Source organism: Podarcis gaigeae, assembly GCF_964106915.1.
Source record: "Podarcis gaigeae genome assembly, chromosome: 8".
NCBI lineage: Eukaryota > Metazoa > Chordata > Lepidosauria > Squamata > Lacertidae > Podarcis > Podarcis gaigeae.
In genome coordinates, this window is record NC_139684.1 from 21,422,163 (window position 1) to 21,441,024 (window position 18,862).

An 18,862-nucleotide genomic window follows, 5' to 3' on the forward strand; every position below is an offset into this window, starting at 1 on the left:
AGGGTTTGGGGAGGTGGGGGGAGGGAGGGAGAGCAGGGGGTGTGCGGAATCATAAAACCTGAAGCCTAAGGTTCTAGCGACAGCTCATCACCATCAGACTCAATAGGCTCCCACACTGCAAGATTCAAGAGGTCTTGTCTACATGCAAGGCATGTAATTCAGTTAAATTGGCACCCTGATCCTCAGTATTTCACACTCCTGTGCCTGCCTAAAAAAATAAAAAGTTAGGCCATCTCCACAGCATGCAGCACTGGATTTGTGCAGCAATAACGGAGCCTCCTTCCTAAGCAGTTAATTTTGGACCCTGGGCTTCATGATCTTACAGGAGCCCCCTTTAGACGCTGTGTGTATTACTTCGGTTGCGAAGCACACAATTAATATTTTCTCATCATACTCACGCACGCCAGTTCCTAGCTTTACAACTGCTTCTACATTCCTGAAGCATTAGAGCAAGAAATAGTTTGCCCTGATTTAAAAAAATGAAGAATACTTTTGACCATGTGTGGTTCTGCATTTTACTCACTTAAAGAAAACCACAACCATCACTGCAGGAATACAAACGGGACCTGTTTCTGCTTCTGATGGTAAACCCATTTACCTGGGAATGGCTACTGTTGTGTTGTAGAAAAGAATAACAAGGGTTAGCTCCAAAGAAGTTCTACTGAGAGTAAACCCAGTGAAATTGATGGGCTTAAGCTAACCATTAATTTTAATGGGTTGTTTCCAGTGTTAATCCTACTCAGAGTAAGCCCATTGAAATTAATGGACATGACTAAGTTAGGCCCATTAATTTCAGCAAGCCTACTCTGAGTAAAACACAGTCAACCCCATTATATAAAAAAGAAGAAATTAGAAGATGATGTGCTGACTGGCATCAGCCCCAGGGGGCCCTAGCAAGCCCATGACAGCCCCAGTGCTGATAGGCCATCATCTGCTGCTTTCTGGTGAAGTGGATGGGCTTAGAAAAAGTTTCACCGCTGATCCCAAGCAGTTGTTTGCTGATGCAGCAACCTCATGGACAACCATACCAGTGAGCATTCCTGAAAGCACTGGCAAGGAAATGAGATATTGCTGCATACATTGCTTTTTTTTTTTTTTTTTTTTTGGATATGCAAGATGACCTTCTCTCAAAGCCCTCACAAGAATAATGGCTAAAGGTGCTTTCTTCATCATCACTATTTATTTGTATACTGCTTTCCCATGGTACTATAAACTATACTTCCAAGGGGTTATTTAATTACAAAACATATAAACAATAGGCAAAGCGGAAACATCTCATATGCATGAATAAATATGCAGTAATAGGGGCTGTACCCCTTCTCCCTCCACTCACCAGTCACTCTCATCCCACATTAACCCCATGGTGTCCAAACTTTTTTCCAAAGAGGGCCAGATTCGATTAAATGAAGGGCCGTGAGGGCCGACCAAAGTTGTTGACCTTTGCACAATTCAAAGTGTTGGTGCTGACCTTTAAAGCCCTAAATGGCACCGGCCCAGTGTACCTGAAGGAGCATCTCCACCTGCATTGTTCTGCCCGGACACTGAGGTCCAGCACCGAAGGCCTTCTGGCGGTTGCCTCATTGCGAGAAGCGAAGTTACCATAGTAAAGTACCTACACTAAATTACTGAATCTGGAACTTCATGTTGAAGACAGCACATGGTACCAGGAGTGAAATGCATTGTGTGAAGTGTACTATGGAATGTTTGAGAACCCCACATTCTTTATCTTTTTCACATGAAGCAGCTGAGGAAATGGAAGAGAGAGAAGTTTGAGAACAGTGAGAAAGGAGATGCACTGAAAAGAAAAAAGTGGCTGTTTTAAACAATGGCAGAACTTTGAGTCAAGAGGGGGTGGAGGAACACTTTATAGGAAAATAGTGTTATTAAACAACAGCAGAGCTTTGATTAAAGCAGGTACACTGAGGGGTCATCTTTTAAGAAAAAATAGTTTTAACAACAAGAAATAGCAGAGATGGGCACAACACAGAAGCTAACGAAACAGAGCCTTTTGAAACACCGTTCTCACTGTGCTCAAACCATGTTTCAAGCTGCCATTTCCCCCCTCAATGTTACCCCCTGCTAGGTCTACTCAAACTTCTGCCACTGTTTAAAATAACCACTTCCTCCCTCTCAGTTTCTCTACAACTCTGCTTTGTTCAAACCTCTACTGTGTGTCTGTGTGGCAAGTGGTCCCACAACTACCCTGCTGCCTCACTGCAGGGATGTTGGTGTTGGTAGGGCATTTCCGTGGCTTGTGCCCATTCAGATTGGTAGGGTGGGATCCAGGGAGCTCTACTGTCATTGGCATCAGGGGCAATGACAGAGAGAGTGACAAATGTTAGTTTTGTCCTCATCCTCTTCTTTGCTCAGTAACACTGGCTCTGAAGAGGAGGAAGCTGGCAGGCATTGCCACCCTCCTAGATTGGTTATAAGTTAGAAGGCAATGGAGCTGGCATCTGGCTGAAGGCAGACTGGAGTGCCCCTTCTGCCCTGATGAACCAACCTCCACTTACCATGGCTCTGCCCTCCCACACCCTCTGCTAGTGCCTGAGACCTTCTGCATGCAAAGCGAGCACTCTGTCACTTAGTTATGGCCCATCCCTAGGAACAAAACAACCCTAGCTGGCTAGGCTAGGTTCCAGCCTCAGCCCATACAGTTCCAAATCCCATGAAACTCCCAACGTCCTTTACCAATTTCAGCGGGTCACAACCAACCACTGAATCAACTCAGCTAAAAAGCAGATGGAGACTGGGGGTGGGGATTATGGAATGAGTTGTTTTTTCCCCATTTCCATTTTAACATTGCAATGGCAAAGCCATCACAGTTTCTATCATTACTGGGGGCTGGGGAAAGCAGAAAAGTCCTCCCCTGCTATACCCCCCCACCCCAGGAGAATGAAAAGGAAGAGATCGGTTAATTTGATTAGGACCTGCTTAGACAGCAAAATAACCGTCTGCAAAGAGATGGGGAACCTGGTGGTAAAACGATCAGTTTGGTCATAAAAAAACACACAACAACCTGAGTGTGATGGAACGTTTGTTTGAATGAACACTATGGTAACTATACAGATCCTAATAGGCAAAGCTGCTCGATTAATTCAGCCCTCTAGTGAATCTGTTATCACCATAGTAACACCCTAGTATTGTTATCGGGGAACCTGCTGAAGTGTAGTGAGACGTTAGCATCTGGTAAGCATCTGCAGAGCTACTTACTCAGGTTATAGCATGACTGGAGTGAAGCTGAGGAGAAGGAACTGTGGGCTACGGAGTCTCCCGAGTGCCATATTTCAGAAGCAGAGATGCCCGCTGGGGGTCTTGTAGCGCATCTGGGATTGCAGTCTGGAAGCGGGTAGAATTCAGAGGTCTCCTAGGTTGCAAACAGAAACCCATACAGTTTGCAGTGGTGGCACTTATTTACATCACAGATATATATATATATTCTTAACTACCTTTGCATTAGAAGAAAAGTTCAAGGCGATTTGCACAAATATAAAAAACCCAACAAAAAGGAGAAACATTGTTGTTGGCATTCGTCTGCCTTGAGAGACAATGGAGTGTGCCTCTACGGATGAAGTCAAATGGCTGTGGCTGCAGAGGCTGGTAACTCAGAACTGCTGCCTCCTGCATTGTTTTTAGCACATTAGAAGCACTGGAGTGACCTCTCTGTTTTTTTTTTTTATATGATATTTTATTAAAATTTTCAGAATAAGACAATAAATAGAAAAAAACACAAGAAAAAATACAAAAACACAAAAATACAAAAGTACAAAAAAACAGACAATTGACATAGAAAAAAGAAAAAAGAAAAAAAGGAAAAGGAATAACAAAAAATTCCTCTTTTTTAACCTGTCTTCTTTAGTTAACTTATTTTCCTGACTTCCTCATGCCTCCCTTTTTTGTATTCCACTTAAAAATTGGTTCAGCAAATTCATCCTATTGGTTTATCCTTTATTATTTTTCCTCACATGCTTTAGCTTCAAACTTTCATCTAATATCAATCTATTCTTGCCTAGTCTTTTACCTTATTACTAGAACCCCTTCATTTCATTTCAATGTCATCAACATTCAAAAATTTTACAATGTTTCTGTAAGTAGATTTTAAATTTCCTCCAGTCTTCTTCCACCAACTCTTCTCCCTGGTCTCGGATTCTGCCAGTCATTTCCGCCATCTCCATATAGTCCATTACTTGCATCTGCCATTCTTCCAAGGTGGGAAGATCTTGTGTCTTCCAATGCTTTGCGATAAGTATTCTTGCTGCTGCTGTAGCGTACATAAAGAAAGTTCTGTCCTTCTTTGACACCAATTGGCTGACTATGCCCAGGAGGAAGGCCTCTGGTTTCTTCAGGAAAGTATATTTAAATACCTTATCATTTCATTATAGATCATCTCCCAGAAAGCCTTAATCTTTGGGCACGTCCACCAAAGGTGAAAGAATGTACCTTCAGTTTCTTTACATTTCCAACATTTGTTATCGGGCAAATGGTAGATTTTTGCTAGCTTGACCTCTCTGGGGCACAAGCCTGGGCAGTGTGTGTGGAGGTCCTGTGCTGCCCAGAGACAAGACTCGGATCTTGGCATCACTGATGTGGTCCAAAAAGGAAAAGCAGAGCTATACATTTGGGACCAGCTTGGTTGCTGGGCGGAGGTGTACAAGATGCCATCCAAACATCTTCAGGACTCCGCTCCGGATTAAGCATTGAAAAAGAAGAAAATCAAGGAAGAACGCCCCCCCCCCCAGGACAGAAGAGGATGCAAGTTTGCATAAAATGTGCAAGTGCTAATTTATAAGTATATAGGCAAAATCAAGGGGTGGAGAACATTCCCTTCTGGGCAGTTGGGAGGAAGGAAGGAAGACTTGCTAGCATTAGTGCCCTGTGCCCACCAGAACTTGTGGGACAGGAAGGGGCAGGAAGATCAACAGTAGGTGGCACCAGGCCCAACGACAAACAAAGCCAATTAATTCTAGTTTCCTCTCCCACCTCCTTGCTGAGTTCTACAAGGGCAAAACTGGGACTATGGATGTGGAGGCTGGCAGCCTGGGCTACCTCATAAGATTGGCTGTAAGATAGGATAGGCAAATCTGTTGATTTTTGTTTATCTCCGCTTCTAATTTTCCCTGGTCTTAAGTCCAGTTCTCTGTTTTGACACCAGCTCCTCGCCTTAAAAGTCAGAAAAATTCGTTGGCATTTTGGGGCAAATTTATCTCAATGTAGACTTTTTTTGCATGCTATTTTTGCCCGATAGACACATTTTTGCAAAACAATTTCACCCAATATAAAGCATTCCTGTATGTCACCTTCACTAATGAATGCATTTATATGCACGCTCTGCCCCAGTGTATTCACTTTTGCATGTGTTTCTAAGAACTGCATTGCAAAATTTGGAGAGGTATTAATTTCAAAATGTTTATTTATTTTGTAAATAAATTTCATATTGGTTCTGGAAAGTGCAAAATAGGTAGGCTTGCCTTTAAATACAAAATGAATAAAATTTCTCCCACCATCCCTAGACTGAGATCAGCAGGGCAGTGCCCCACTTGCACTCCACTGCTTGCTGGCAGGCATTTTAACTGCTGGCTGTCTCTCAGCCTTAGGCCTGCTTCCTGACGTGCCTCTGCTTCATTTTAAAGCTGTCCCCAGCTAAAGACGTTTCTGGGCTTCAGGCAGAATTAAGCATTTCCTGAGCTACCCAGCACAGCCTCTGACGTTATGGGCTGCAGCTGCCAGAGTCTCCACCCCTGCCTTTCAGAGTCTGGAAACAATGTCTGCAGTTTCCCTCCTTTCCTTTCCCACCATCTGCGCAACGATTTTGGGTTTTTTCCAGTGTCTGCCACCACCTGTGGTTCGTTAGATGACAACAAGATAGGGAAACACTTGGATCCATGAAATGTACAGCTGCGAAAGAAAAGCTTTCTGATCCTTCCAAAACTGTGTCGGCTTACATGTGGTGCTTCGCAGCATGTCTATGCATAGTTTTGCATGCACAACAAGTGTGCCTCAGAGTGGCACTTCACAAGTCATGCCAGCTCCTCAACTTTGAACATGGAGACACACAATTTTAATTTACTCCTCCCTACTCTCTCTGAAATCTGACCTCCCGGTTTCGTCTCCCCTTTCTTCTTCTTCTTCTTCTTCTTCTTCTTCTTCTTCTTCTTCTTCTTCTTCTTCTTCTTCTTCTTCTTCCCCTGTGCTCCCCTTTATTCTTGCACACGACTAGAAGTTAAGGCAGTGGTCTGAGAACTGAGCTCAAAGGCAAAACGCTTTGCAAGAAATCTCAAGCTGATTAAAATTGTTCTTGCAAAACATGGTCTGCTAGACTGAATCAGATCAGTAGACAAGTCCTCCACTCCTCTGACAGTTATAACAAGATAAAAAGTTGCTAGGGCAGGTTTTAGGTTGGCCTAATTTCAAATGCTTCTTTCAAAGGTGAACCCTAAGAATTTTATGCCAAGTCCTCCACAGCTTTCTTATGGTTATATCTTAATAAGGTCTTGTTCAAACATAAAACTAAATCTATAGAATAACATTGCATGAATGAGCCATGGGACTGTCTGCTTCCACCCAACCCTCTCCTCCACCATGGCCATAAGATTGGAAGCTTTCATTTCTATTTTTTGACTAACCAGAGTTTACCAATACCTGGTTAATCTAAACTATGGTTTACTGAAACGAGACTAACTGTGCGTCTTTTCAATCTGCTACCCAGGTGCTAACTGTTGATGGGCAATTTCAAGACCCCTGCAACTCTCCCTTTTTTGTTTTGTTTTTTCAAACATAAAGTCATTCTTTACACAGCACATAGTTAAACTATGGAGTTCACACTGCAAAGAGTTAGCGATTGCCACCAACTTGGGTGGCATTAAAAGAGGATTAGAAAAAGAACCATGGGGTAGGGCAGGTGGGAGGTAAGGCTATCAGAGGTTGCCAGGCACAATTGTGTTGTTCTCTCTCCAGGATCAGAGCCAGTCAACCTGTGAATACCAGTTCCTGGTGATGTCAATTAGAAAGAGTATTGTTGTGCCCTTATGTAGACAACAGCTTCAAATAGTGAATTGTTTGTCCACCAAAAAGAGGAATATTAGCCCATCAAAAAGAGCACAGTCCTGTGTAAAGTAGGACCAATAGACACTATGACTTGGATTAATATACCCTATTTTTCTGTGTATAAGACTAGGTTTCCCCCCTTAAAAATAATGTCCAAAATTTGGGGGCATCTTATACATGGATAGATCTTCCCCCATTTTCTTAAATCAGAGTCCCCCAAAATAGGGGGCGTCTTATACATGGGGGAGTCTTATAGACAGAAAAATATGGTTAATCTATTTTTTCCATTTCTAGTAAAAGGTATACAGTATCCAGAGATTTTGGGGGAAACAATATTTCCTGGTACTGAGTAATTGGAACCTCTGTTTCTGCTGCCCATGGCAGACATTTTGAGCTGGTACCCACAGCACTTTCACCAATATAGGAATACTGGCACCATTTCTTGTTAACACCTTCTTCCCCGCACTTATAATACCTACAATAAAATAGTTCTTCAGGTAAAATTGTAAACCAAACCTGTTCTCCAGCATAACCAGGGTGCTAGAGGTAGGAAAGGGGCCTTTCGTGCTATCATTCTAAGAGGGGAAAAAATCATCTGTGGTATTGCTGCCATTGCCTCAGGAGGCTTGCCTAGTCTCCCACCCTTTCAATGGTTTTATTTTCCTTACAACAGAGACTGAGCTTGTTTACCTGATAGGAAAACAATTTTCTGCTCCTGGAGGTCACCTCCTAATTGTTCTGGTTCCCTGCTAAACCTAACTGGTTCCCATTAATTTTCCTCATAGGCAAACCCACGCTTGCTTGCTGAAGCTGTGACTGCCACAGAACAGGTGAGCTAACCTCTTGTAAAGAGTGGAGAATCTTGAAATAAAACAGGGTTTGAGGTGGTGGGGGGGGGGAGAAGAGTGTGACAGGACAGGCATTTGATCAATTCCAGCTTAGCTGCCCACCAAGCACGGGGGACAAAAGGTGTCTGTCCAGAGGGAAGAATCATGCCCAGCAACTAGTAACCGTAATATAAACTATATTGCACATTTCTTAAGTGCCTACAGTGGTGAGGCCCTGTATACAGAACCAGACATGCTCACTAGCAGATGTTCAATGAGGTAGACACGGCTAGAAAGGACTTTCCTCTTCCGGTAATCGTTCTAAGAGATTCACTATCCCCAGCCGGAATGGAAACTGCTTTTGTACCGGCAGTTGTTTTAATTGTTTTTATACCTGCAATTGTTTTATATATGTTGCAATGTGAAATTGTTTTGAGGTGCTTTATAAGCAGGGACGCAGGTGGCACTGTGGGTTAAAGCCTCAGCGCCTAGGACTTGCCGATCGAAAGGTCGGCGGTTCGAATCCCTGCGGCGGGGTGCGCTCCCGCTGCTCGGTCCCAGCGCCTGCCAACCTAGCAGTTCGAAAGCACCCCCAGGTGCAAGTAGATAAATAGGGACCGCTTACCAGCGGGAAGGTAAACGGCGTTTCCGTGTGCGGCTCTGGCTCGCCAGAGCAGCGATGTCACGCTGGCCACGTGACCCGGAAGTGTCTCCGGACAGCGCTGGCCCCTGGCCTCTTAAGTGAGATGGGCGCACAACCCCAGAGTCTGTCAAGACTGGCCCGTACGGGCAGGGGTACCTTTACCTTTACCTTATAAGAAGAGGTTCATTAATGGTGAAGACAGCATTTCAGGGAAGTAAATGAAAGTAAAGCTTGGCTGTTGGATCAGGCCAGCGGCCCATCTAGTCCAACCTTCTGTCCTCACAGTGTCCAATCAGATGCCTAGGGGAAACTCGCAAGCAGGAACCAGGCACAAGAGCACCCTTCCCTCCTGTAGCTTCCAGCAACTGGAGATAGAGGATAGTAGCCATTGATAGCCTTTTGTGGCCTTTTGTGGCTAGTAGCCATTGATAGCCTTCTGTGGCTAGCAAACAATGATATAAATGGATGAACACTTGTATTATTCCTCTGTTTTACTCTGGGTTATGCCTTTTAAATGAATGCTGGGTAAGTTCTATATTTTAATATTTTGCAAGTCACTTTGACACATCTTGCAAATGGTGCGAAACAAATATAATAAATAAGCAAACATTCTCACGGTTGCTAATCATATGCCCATTATGGGAAGTCCACAAGCACAACTCCCGCACCTGCGGTTTCCAATAAGTGGTATCCAGAGGTTCAGACATCTCTTTTTGCTTTTTTCTAAAAAAGAAAAACAAGCTTCCTGGAGTTAAGGGGAGAAATTTGATTCGGTTCTCATTTTAGTGCAATCCTATCTATTTCGCACTTCTTTCAGAATAATCTGCAGAAATGAAACACAGCTACCTTGCAAAAGTTGCACTTCTCTGAATTTTTGCAGTGCAGTTCCTCAAGCAAAAGAAAGAGAGAGAAAAAGAGTACAAAATGTGCTTATTAAGGGAAAGTGTACAGTGGCACCTCTGGTTGCGAATGGGATCCATTCCAGAGGCCCGTTCGCAACGTGAAAAGGCCGCAACCTGAAGCGCTGTATCTGCGCAGGTGCACGGTGCAATTTGGCGTTTGTGCCATGCAAGAGCGGCAAAACCCAGAAGTAACCCTTTCCGGTACTTCTGGGTCGCCGGGGGATGCAACCTGAAAAAACGTAACATGAAGCAAACGTAACATGAAGTAAGACTGTACTTACAAATGAAAATACCAGAAATGCATTATTTTAGGGGAAATTGCTAGCAAAAATATACATATTAGCAGTGGCGTAGCGTGGGTTGTCAGCACCCGGGGCAAGACAAGTAATTTGCGCCCCCTAACCCGTGGATTTTAGTAGGGGCAGAGAGCTGCGAGTGCAAGCGCCCCCCCCCCCCGATGTTGCGCCTGGTGCGGCCGGCCCCCCTGCACCCCCCAAGCTACGCCACTGCATATTAGGAAAAATGCCCACTAAACTACTGATGAATTTTCATGAGAAAGTGAGAGAAAACGAAATCTCTACTTCTAAGGTGATGCTTAGGGTGACATATGTGTGCATCATAGCTCAAAAACCAAGTATGCTTTATTTTATTTTTAAAACTCTCACTTTTTTCTTATATGCAAACTTAATTGACTAATGAATAGGTGGATTTGTGTGATTAATTGACTAACCGGCCAACTCTCTGCATGTTGACTCAGTAGTAAGTCACACCATTGTTCAATAGGACTTACTCTAGACTAAGATTTATGCCAAGGAAGAAAATACAGTAATAAAAATACATACTGTAAACGTATTAGAAACACAGAGGACAAATTTATTATCACGGGTGCTGCCCAAATGCCCTTGCTTACCCACCCATGCTAGGCTCAACAAGAAAGGACAAGTGACATAACAGACACTAGCCAATCAGTGTTGTGGGCATCCAGCTTCTGCTACAAAGCGATAGAGACAATTTTATTGAGCTAAACCCTAGAGATGAGTAGGTACATCTATACATGATGCAGCCAGTGTGCTTCCACGTTTTGATGCGCCCTCAGTGGTGGATTTTGCTTTCTTGGTAGGGAAATCCACCAAGTTGTATTTACATTGCTGATCAAATTGAAACCTTGGACTTTATGGCTGGGATATGGATATATAGATAGATAATAGATTTAAATCAATCAACGCTGCAAACTTATACATGCACATGATTTCTGTTTAGAAATTTTGAATCGTGGATTTAAAATGTGGAGAATTTGCTTAATTTCAAAATACAGGCAAAATGGTATGTTCATACCAACACCATTCTCCATTGTAAACCACGACTCTGCTCCCTATGCTACCTTACACTCGCACAGTATTTTTCTAGTATCTGTTGATAAATCTTGGGATAGCAGCCAGATTAGAACAGGAAGCTTGACACAACTGATCTTGGTGGGAGGTGCTGCTGGTTATCTTTCATCCTCCTGCTCTCCAGATGTTGCTGAAAATGCTCAGAAGTGAAACATTTGTAATTAAATATGAATCTTTCTCCTCCCCGTCCCCTGCCTTTCCTTCCAGCTGGCTGTCTAGCATCAAGTAGCAGGAATAAGAGTCTATGTAATAATCACAACCAAAACTGCTGTAAAGCAGTGATGGCCCAGAATCACCCAAAAATCTATGCCAGGCTGGGCTGGAGAGGAGCAACATTTTAAGATAATCTCCAACACAGACTAAAAAGCAGTGGGGTACTGCAATCAAGGCAATTTTGCTTGTTGTTGCAAAATTAATGCTGCCTCTGCTTTAACCTTCCTACAGTTGCACACACACTCCCGGCCTTCTTCTGTGTTGGATCGCTTGCTTTTAACTGGATTATATAACAATGACACAGTTCCACAGCACAGTGGCTGTTTCCAAGCTTTGCTTGGTCTGCCAGCTGCAACCCTATCTGGACAAGAGATAGGCTGGGCTAAAATATCTATGCCATGGCAAACTCCAAGTTAGACTACTGTAATTCACTGTAGGCAGGGCTTCCTTTGAAGACTGTTTGGAAACTGCATTTAGTGCAGAATGCCAATGCTAAACCGTATTTTTCACTCTATAGGACACACCGGACCATAGGACGCACCTTGTTTTTGAGGGGGAGAACAAGAAAAAAAATTCTCCCCCTCTCTGCTCAGCACCCCTTCGGTGAAGCGGCAGGAGAAACGGAGCCTCTTCCATTTCTCTTCCTGCTTAGCTGAAGGGGTGCTGTGCCTTAGCTGAAGGGGCACCTACCCTTCAGCGAAAGGAACCCGAAGCCTCCGGAGCACAGCAGGAGCTCCTGCTGCGCTCCAGAGGCTTCGGATGGCTATCTTTGAAGCCTTTTGAGTGAGAGGGGTCGGTGTGCACCGACCCCTCTCGCTCTCCAGGCTTCAGCGAAAGCAACGCGAAGCCTCCAGAGCGCGGCGGGAGCGCTTCCACTGCGCTTTGGAAGCTTCGCGTTGCTATCGCTGAAGCCAAGGAGCCTGCATTCGCTCCATAAGCACACACACATTTCCCCTTAATTTTTGGAGGGGAAAATGTGCATCTTATAGAGCGAAAAATACAGTACTAACTGGGACTGGGCATTATGGTCACATTATAGCTATGCTGTTCTATCTCTGACTTCCAATCAATTTCTGCACTGAATTTTAAAGTGCTGCTTTTGACTGTTAAATACTTCCCCCCCAACTTAGAGATGGACAAATTGCAACATTTTGTTGCAGCCCTCCCAATAAATAATGGAGGTCATATCCATCAATGGCCAGATTTTGTGTTCAGGGGTGGGATGACTTTCTGAGCAAACAGGAACAGATGGCTGTTTCCCACTGGAGTATTGGTGGGAGTGTTGGATGTGGACAGAGGAGACCTGAGTTCAAATCCATCCACAATCATGAAACTCACAGCATGATGTTGGGCCAACCATGGTCTCTTGGATTAACCTACCTCACAGGGTTGCTGTTCTGAGGATAAAATGGGGAGGAGGAAGAGCATGTTGTACACTATCCTGAGCTCCTTAGAAGGGCACACAAAAAAGAGCAACAAATAAACTGATTGCTGTATCCTGGTGATGGATTTCTCAGGGACATCTGGATGTCTACTGCTTGGGACAGAGGAACGCTGGACTAGACAGGCCTTTGGTCTGACCCTCTTGCTATCTTATCAGGAAACCGAATTATTTTAATTGCAACCCTCTTTCTGATGCGGTTTGATTCCTCCAGAGGGAAATGCCTCAGCAAGCCAAGCGCAGCCTGCAGCATGCCTCTTTAGAGCTATTCTATTTAAGCCACAGATGCTAAATGAATTCAGCAGACAGACAGAGTAATGGAATGCCAGTGTTCCAGTCTGCTGCCTTGAAGCGAAAGGGTTCCTTTTTTTATATTAATTTCTCGTCTCATTTTCCAAAGCTGCCCCTGGGCTCCGTACTTTAGATGCAGGATTCTTGTCAGACTCGCTAACCTAATTTGGAAATAATTAAATTTTAAAATATTAAAGGGATTAAATGTATTTCTCCTTTCAACCGACCAACTCCTCCCTCTCCCTTCTGCTGTCCCTCTAAAGATTGGTGCATTTTGCTTTTAGGATTTAAAAAGGAGGCAGGCACGAGTTTTGCAGGGGAGGCAGCTCAGAATGTGCTGCCGATGTATCTGATTTGTTACTGCCATTTCCTTGCTGGGTGCCGACAGAGAGCTGGAGAAACAGGAGTTAATTTTATATAATTTCAATAAGAAGCTCCTGGAAAGTTTGTGAAAAGGATGGTGAAACCCATATCCTATTACACCAGGTTCATGGTTCTTGTATTAATTTGCAAGGCCCTTAACAGCTTAGATTGAGGTCTTTTGAACTTCCATTGCCTACTGAAATTAAAAACAATAATAATAATAATAATCCAGCAAGCATTTTGAACTGAATTCTGATTTTATAGTGTAACCTCATTTCTATTTCCATAGCTTGGTAGCAGAGCACGTATTCTGCACCCAAAAGGTCCCAGAACCAATCTCCAGCTAAAGAGACTACAGTAGAGAGCACCCCTGCCTCAGACATATTGGAGAGCCTCTACCAATCATAATAGACAGTTCTGGATGGAATGGACCACTGATTTGACAGGGTTCATGTGGTATGGAGAGGAGACATTGCTCACTGGTTAAGCCCATGTGGAAACTGGCAGAAAGGTCCCAAGTTCAATCCCTGACAGCGGTGAGCACAGAGAACACTGTAATGTGAGCAGGAACTAAAGTGATTTAAAAATTGCTATACAATGGGGAATCAAGTCCTGGGTGACACCAACTGTCAAAGGTTGCGTACACAACACACATTTAAAGCATGTTCCTTCTACCCTGCTGAAGAATCCTGGGAACCACAGTTTACCTCTCACAGAGTGGTAATTCCAAGCTCCCTTAACAAACTACAGTTCTCAGGGGAATAGGCTGCCCTGCCCTAAATGCACCTCTGAAAGCAGGAGTACACAGAGCTGCCCCAATATCATCATGAGCACAAATCTTCATGAACGCACAATCAAAAAGGATGTCTGTATGGGCCCCACAATGAATATGAAAGGCTATGGGTGGTTCAAAGCAGCCCTAACCACTTGCAGACCAAAGTTATAAAATGAGAGGCAGAACTGGTGTAGGGGAAGGGGAAGTGACTTCAGTCACAAAGCCTCAGAAGAAACTCTGGCCGTTGGGATGGAAAGTCTTTGACATCTGTCTTCCAAAGCCACATGCTACCCTCACAAACCTTGCTATCTCCAAATGATATCTCCTTGGGAGCTTACTTAAAACCCACTCTGGGAGATCAAGCAAGGATTTTCCTAATATCCCATGACTTGCACCTTCACGTGACTCACAGTTAAAATTGCAAGAAGGAACAACAAGCGTTCAGAAATGGTGTTTGCTCTTGCTATCACCTCAGAAACGCTTTCCTGGACTAGATGGGCCATTGGCTTGACCCAGCAGGCTCCTATTTGTTTGGATTTGATATCCCGCTTTATCACTACCTGAAGGAGTCTCAAAGCGGCTAACATTCTCCTTTCCCTTCCTCCCCCACAACAAACACTCTGTGAGGTGAGTGGGGCTGAGAGACTTCAGAGAAGTGTGACTGGCCCAAGGTCACCCAGCAGCTGCATGTGGAGGAGCGGAGACACGAACCCGGTTCCCCAGATTACGAATCTATCGCTCTTAACCACTAGCACAGGGCTAGAGAACCTCGGGCCCATCACCAAATAGCTCCCGTCAGGCTGGCCCTCAAGCCCACACCTTCTCTCCAGGTTATACTCCTCACTGGCTCTGGTTTGCATCCTCCTTAAGCATTTTTGCCTGGCTGGAATGAGTCCTTGAACTCTGATAATGGCTCCTGCTTGCCTGAATGGAGGATACAGATGGGGAGTGTGAATGTGTGTAGAAATTAGCTTACTGAAGAAAGATAACATTTGCTTTCCTTGTTTTGCTTTCTCTTTGCCTCTGGCCACACCCACCACTGGCATGTGGCCCACAGAAAGTGGCACAGAAGGGCATGTGGCCCTTGGGCTGAAAAAGCCCCCCCCCCCGGCTCTAACCACCACACTTGCCACACTTTAGTCCTCAAGCCATCTGATGCCTCGTGGTCTCGTAAAAATCCAAACTGTCTGTTCCATCAATAAAAAAGGATGGCACCCAGAACACATAAGTGTGGGTAGGCATAAGAGTTTAAGAAAAAGATGATGTAGCAGGTTTTTTAAAAAGCTTATTAATTAGGGAATCAAAATCACTAGTCACCATTATATATAAAAGAAATTTAAGCATATGGGAAAACCCAGTAGGGTTGATTTTGAGTCCTAATGTTGTACTTCTGCAAACACAGGTGTTATGTGTTATCCTGAATGCTTTTATGCCCATTGGGGCAGAAGGAATTTAAAGTCCCAAATGCACATATTCTTGGACATGTTAGAATAGTGGAACCATGGAGAATTGTGAATGACATCAAATATCATCTAGCCAAACCCCCTATCAATGCACTTATTAGTATTAACCTTTCCATAGTGGGTGTTTTTAACTTGCTCCTTTTTATTCTGTAGCCAGTACTGGTAACTTTTGTTATAGGGTGGCCTATACATATATGCAGGGATGTGTTTGTGTGTTGGGGTGGGGGTGTTGATTCAGTTCACATTTAAAGGTGAACCAACCTAATTCACAGTTTCCGAAACAATATGTGACCTGAAACACAGCTATCCTTCAAAATTTGCACTTCTCAAAATTTTGCAGCGCAATTCTACAGCCAAGAAATGCGTACAAAACTGCACAAACTGGGTATAGTGTTCATAAAACCGCACATATTTCTGAAAAAAATGTGCAAAAATGTTTATATTTGGCAAAATCTCACACATAAAAGATGCATATTTTAGGAGAAGTTCACATTAAAATGCTGATGAACATGGACTTTTTAAAAATAAACAAATCGAGAACAGTCATGCAAATGTAGAGAACTGAATTTAAGATTGTAGAAATGAGAACCACCCATCCCTATAGATAGGAAATGAATTTGCATGCTAGCACTTGCTAATCTATCATTTGCCCTCTTGGCCCTTGGCTTGGGGGACGGCAGAATTGCTGCTTGGCTTGCAAAGTGGCTCAGCGCCACTGCACACAATCCACACAGCCATTGCCAGGACCACTTTCCACCTGAAAGATTGCTGAATGTCTAAGGAAAGGGAGGGGTAATTGAACAATGGGGACATCCATCGACTTATTTAGATGCAGAGACAAAATATAGGGTCCTATATTTGGTTCTCCCTTCCTCCAATATTTTAGGAAGTGAGAGGGAGGGTCTGTGTAGGATATCTGTGTATTTAATTAGTATCATGAAGCGGACACAGATAAATGCTCTGCTTCCAGGCATAAAGCAGGACCAGGAAGAGTTTCCATGCATATTTGATCCCAAGCCATCTGGCTCGGATTCTGAGCCTTCCTAGGTCCGTGCAGATGACAAAATGCAAGTGTCACCAGAACAGGTGGTGGGATAAAATCGGAAGGAGAGATATTTGGAGTGCAAAGGAAACCCCTAGCTAAAAAAATAAATAGCTTGCTTGCTCAACTTATCTCTCAAGTTAGCCAGTGTCATGGACTCACAGTCATGCACCAACATTCCTGCATCATCGCACGACTCGCACCAATTTAACAGCCTGCTCTTCAACTAATGGTAGTGGGGAAAGGAGGTACACTGGTGTGATGGAGACAGACTTTTTCTACGGCCTTGAGCAGAGTAGGTCTTTTCATGGATCACCTACAACTATCACCCCATTCCTTCCCAGGCAAAGACTCCTTTTGGAATACAGATTCCTCTCTTCTGAGCCTCTCAGGCCTAAGCTTCCTTCACGAATCAAGTGAGCATCCATTATTCCTTTCTCTCAGTGCTCGGAATGAACTAATTAAGATTTTAACTAATCCACTGGATTAATTCAAAAATATCTGGGTTATACCTGAAAGTACCTCCTGTAATTTCCAGGTGAACTAAATGTGAATTAAGTTCCTTCTGCAGTGAGAATTTGGGCGATTTTTCATTCAGTTCAATTTTAATTTTAGTTAAAGCAAGCAAGAATTATCATCACAGTGGAAGGATACATTCTGTCCAGGTAAAAGCACTTGAGGCAGGGCTGGTGAGGGAGGGGATGTTTGAAGAGGAGGTGTTTTTATTGGGAGAGGTTTCTAGGGCCATATCTGGCCCCTGGGCTAGAGACTCCCCACACATGCCTTACTGGGACTGTGATAACCCAAGCACATTCAACAAGTGTTGGATCAAATTATTAAACTCAACTTTTCTTGACACTTTGGGGAGAGCAGTATGTGTGTAAAAACTCCACCTAAAGATAGATAGATAGATGATAGATAGATAGATAGATAGATAGATGATAGATAGATGATAGATAGATGATAGGTAGATGATATAGATAGATAGATGGAGTATGTGTGTGTCATAGCACTTTTAGGTGGGAGTGTACTTACATTTCAACAGAACAATTGAGGTTTTTTCTTTAAAAAGTAAAGAAAAAAAGCTAAGTGGTAGCTTGACTTTGTTCAGCAGCCCAGCTGCTGCTCCCTTCAGAAGAAACGTGGCCTGAATGTCCCTAGCAATGACACTACACAATGAAATGGTTCAGATGCCATTTTTATTTCCCACAATGCTCCTGAGCAACAGCGCACTGCAGGCATTATGGGAAATAAAAATGGCAGCTGGACTCACATGCTTAGTGTTGCTCTGAGTTGTGTTTCCCACCAATGGAGGAGGAGGCACAGAGAAATGCTTGGCCTGCCCCCCCTCCAACTTGGAACTGGTTTGGGCTCCTTCCTGTTACACATAAGAAGAAGAGGAGTTTGATACCCCACCTTTCACTCCCCTTAGGAGCCTCAAAGCAGCCAACAATCTCCTTTTCCCTTCCTCCCCCACAACAAACACTCTGTGAGTTACGTGAGGCTGAGAGACTTCAGAGAAGTGTGACTAGCCCAAAGTCACCCAGCAGCTGCATGTGGAGGAGCGGGGAATCGAACCCAGATCGCCAGAGTCCACCGCTCTTAACCACTACACCACACTGGCTCTCCACATGCAGTGTGTGTGGGTTGTTTTTTTTTTTTTACCAGGACTGGATGTATGGGTGCCATTTGCAGCATCAGCCATGTGGTGAGCATGACATTAAAAAACAACAAGAACCCTTTATATCACCCCTTTTCTCCACACTCAATGTGGTGTCAAAGGAAGCTGCCTTACACTGAATAGGACCATTGGTCCATCTAGTTCAGTACTATATGCACTGACTGGCAGCAGTTTTCCATAGCAAAGCAGACTACTGAACCATGGCCCTTCAGTGGAGGCTGGGCCATTGGAGCCAATGGGGCACTGCCTCACAAAGCTCAGTGTGCTCCTAGCCAATCCCCACCAACCTACATATTTACTTGCAACCTGTACTGGGGTGGTGGAACTGGCTGTCAGTTTCCTTTTTCTTAGTCCCGGTGTTGTCTCTGTAGAGTACAGTAGACAGGAGGATGGAGACAAAATTAGAAGTAGTTGGTTGTGCCTGTCATTGGTTCTGTCTGATATAAACAGACATCTGCATATTAATATCACAACAACACTGTTGAGGTAGGATAAAATGAGAGCTGGTGACTGGACTTTATGGCTGAGTGGAGATTAGAACCCTGGATTCCAACTCTCTGACCGCCACACTGTGCTAACGTTCTTCTGCCCTAAGGAGGAAACAGACCCTCAGAGGAACAGGCAAACAAAATTGCAAAGGAAGTGGGGGGAAAACAATCAGCCACTAATGCCTATTTCAATGCACAGAGCCTTGACCTTTGAAAGCGACAGGGACTGTGGGAAGATGAACTTGTCCCCTGGCCTTGGATCTCTCTTGGCTCCATGTTCCCAACTGGGCCGCAGCCA

The 18,862-nt window shown here is 44.0% G+C and overlaps 1 protein-coding gene across 7 annotated transcripts in view; it reads right to left on the reverse strand.

Moving 5' to 3' along the window:
• Positions 1-18,862, reverse strand: part of MORN1 (MORN repeat containing 1) — a 240,352-nt gene that overhangs the window by 25,429 nt on the left and 196,061 nt on the right. For 5 of the 7 annotated variants that reach the window (XR_014567423.1, XM_083752623.1, XM_083752627.1 and 2 more), the window contains exon 15: positions 3,214-3,367. Coding sequence is in view for 5 of the 7 variants with exons in the window: in XM_083752623.1 (XP_083608749.1) it covers positions 3,214-3,367 (154 nt within the window). In the remaining 2 variants the exon portion in view is untranslated. Of the gene's footprint in view, positions 1-3,213; positions 3,368-9,471; positions 9,646-12,381; positions 12,418-18,862 lie in introns of those variants that run through there. The other 2 variants (XR_014567424.1, XM_083752625.1) reach the window with 2 other exon arrangements.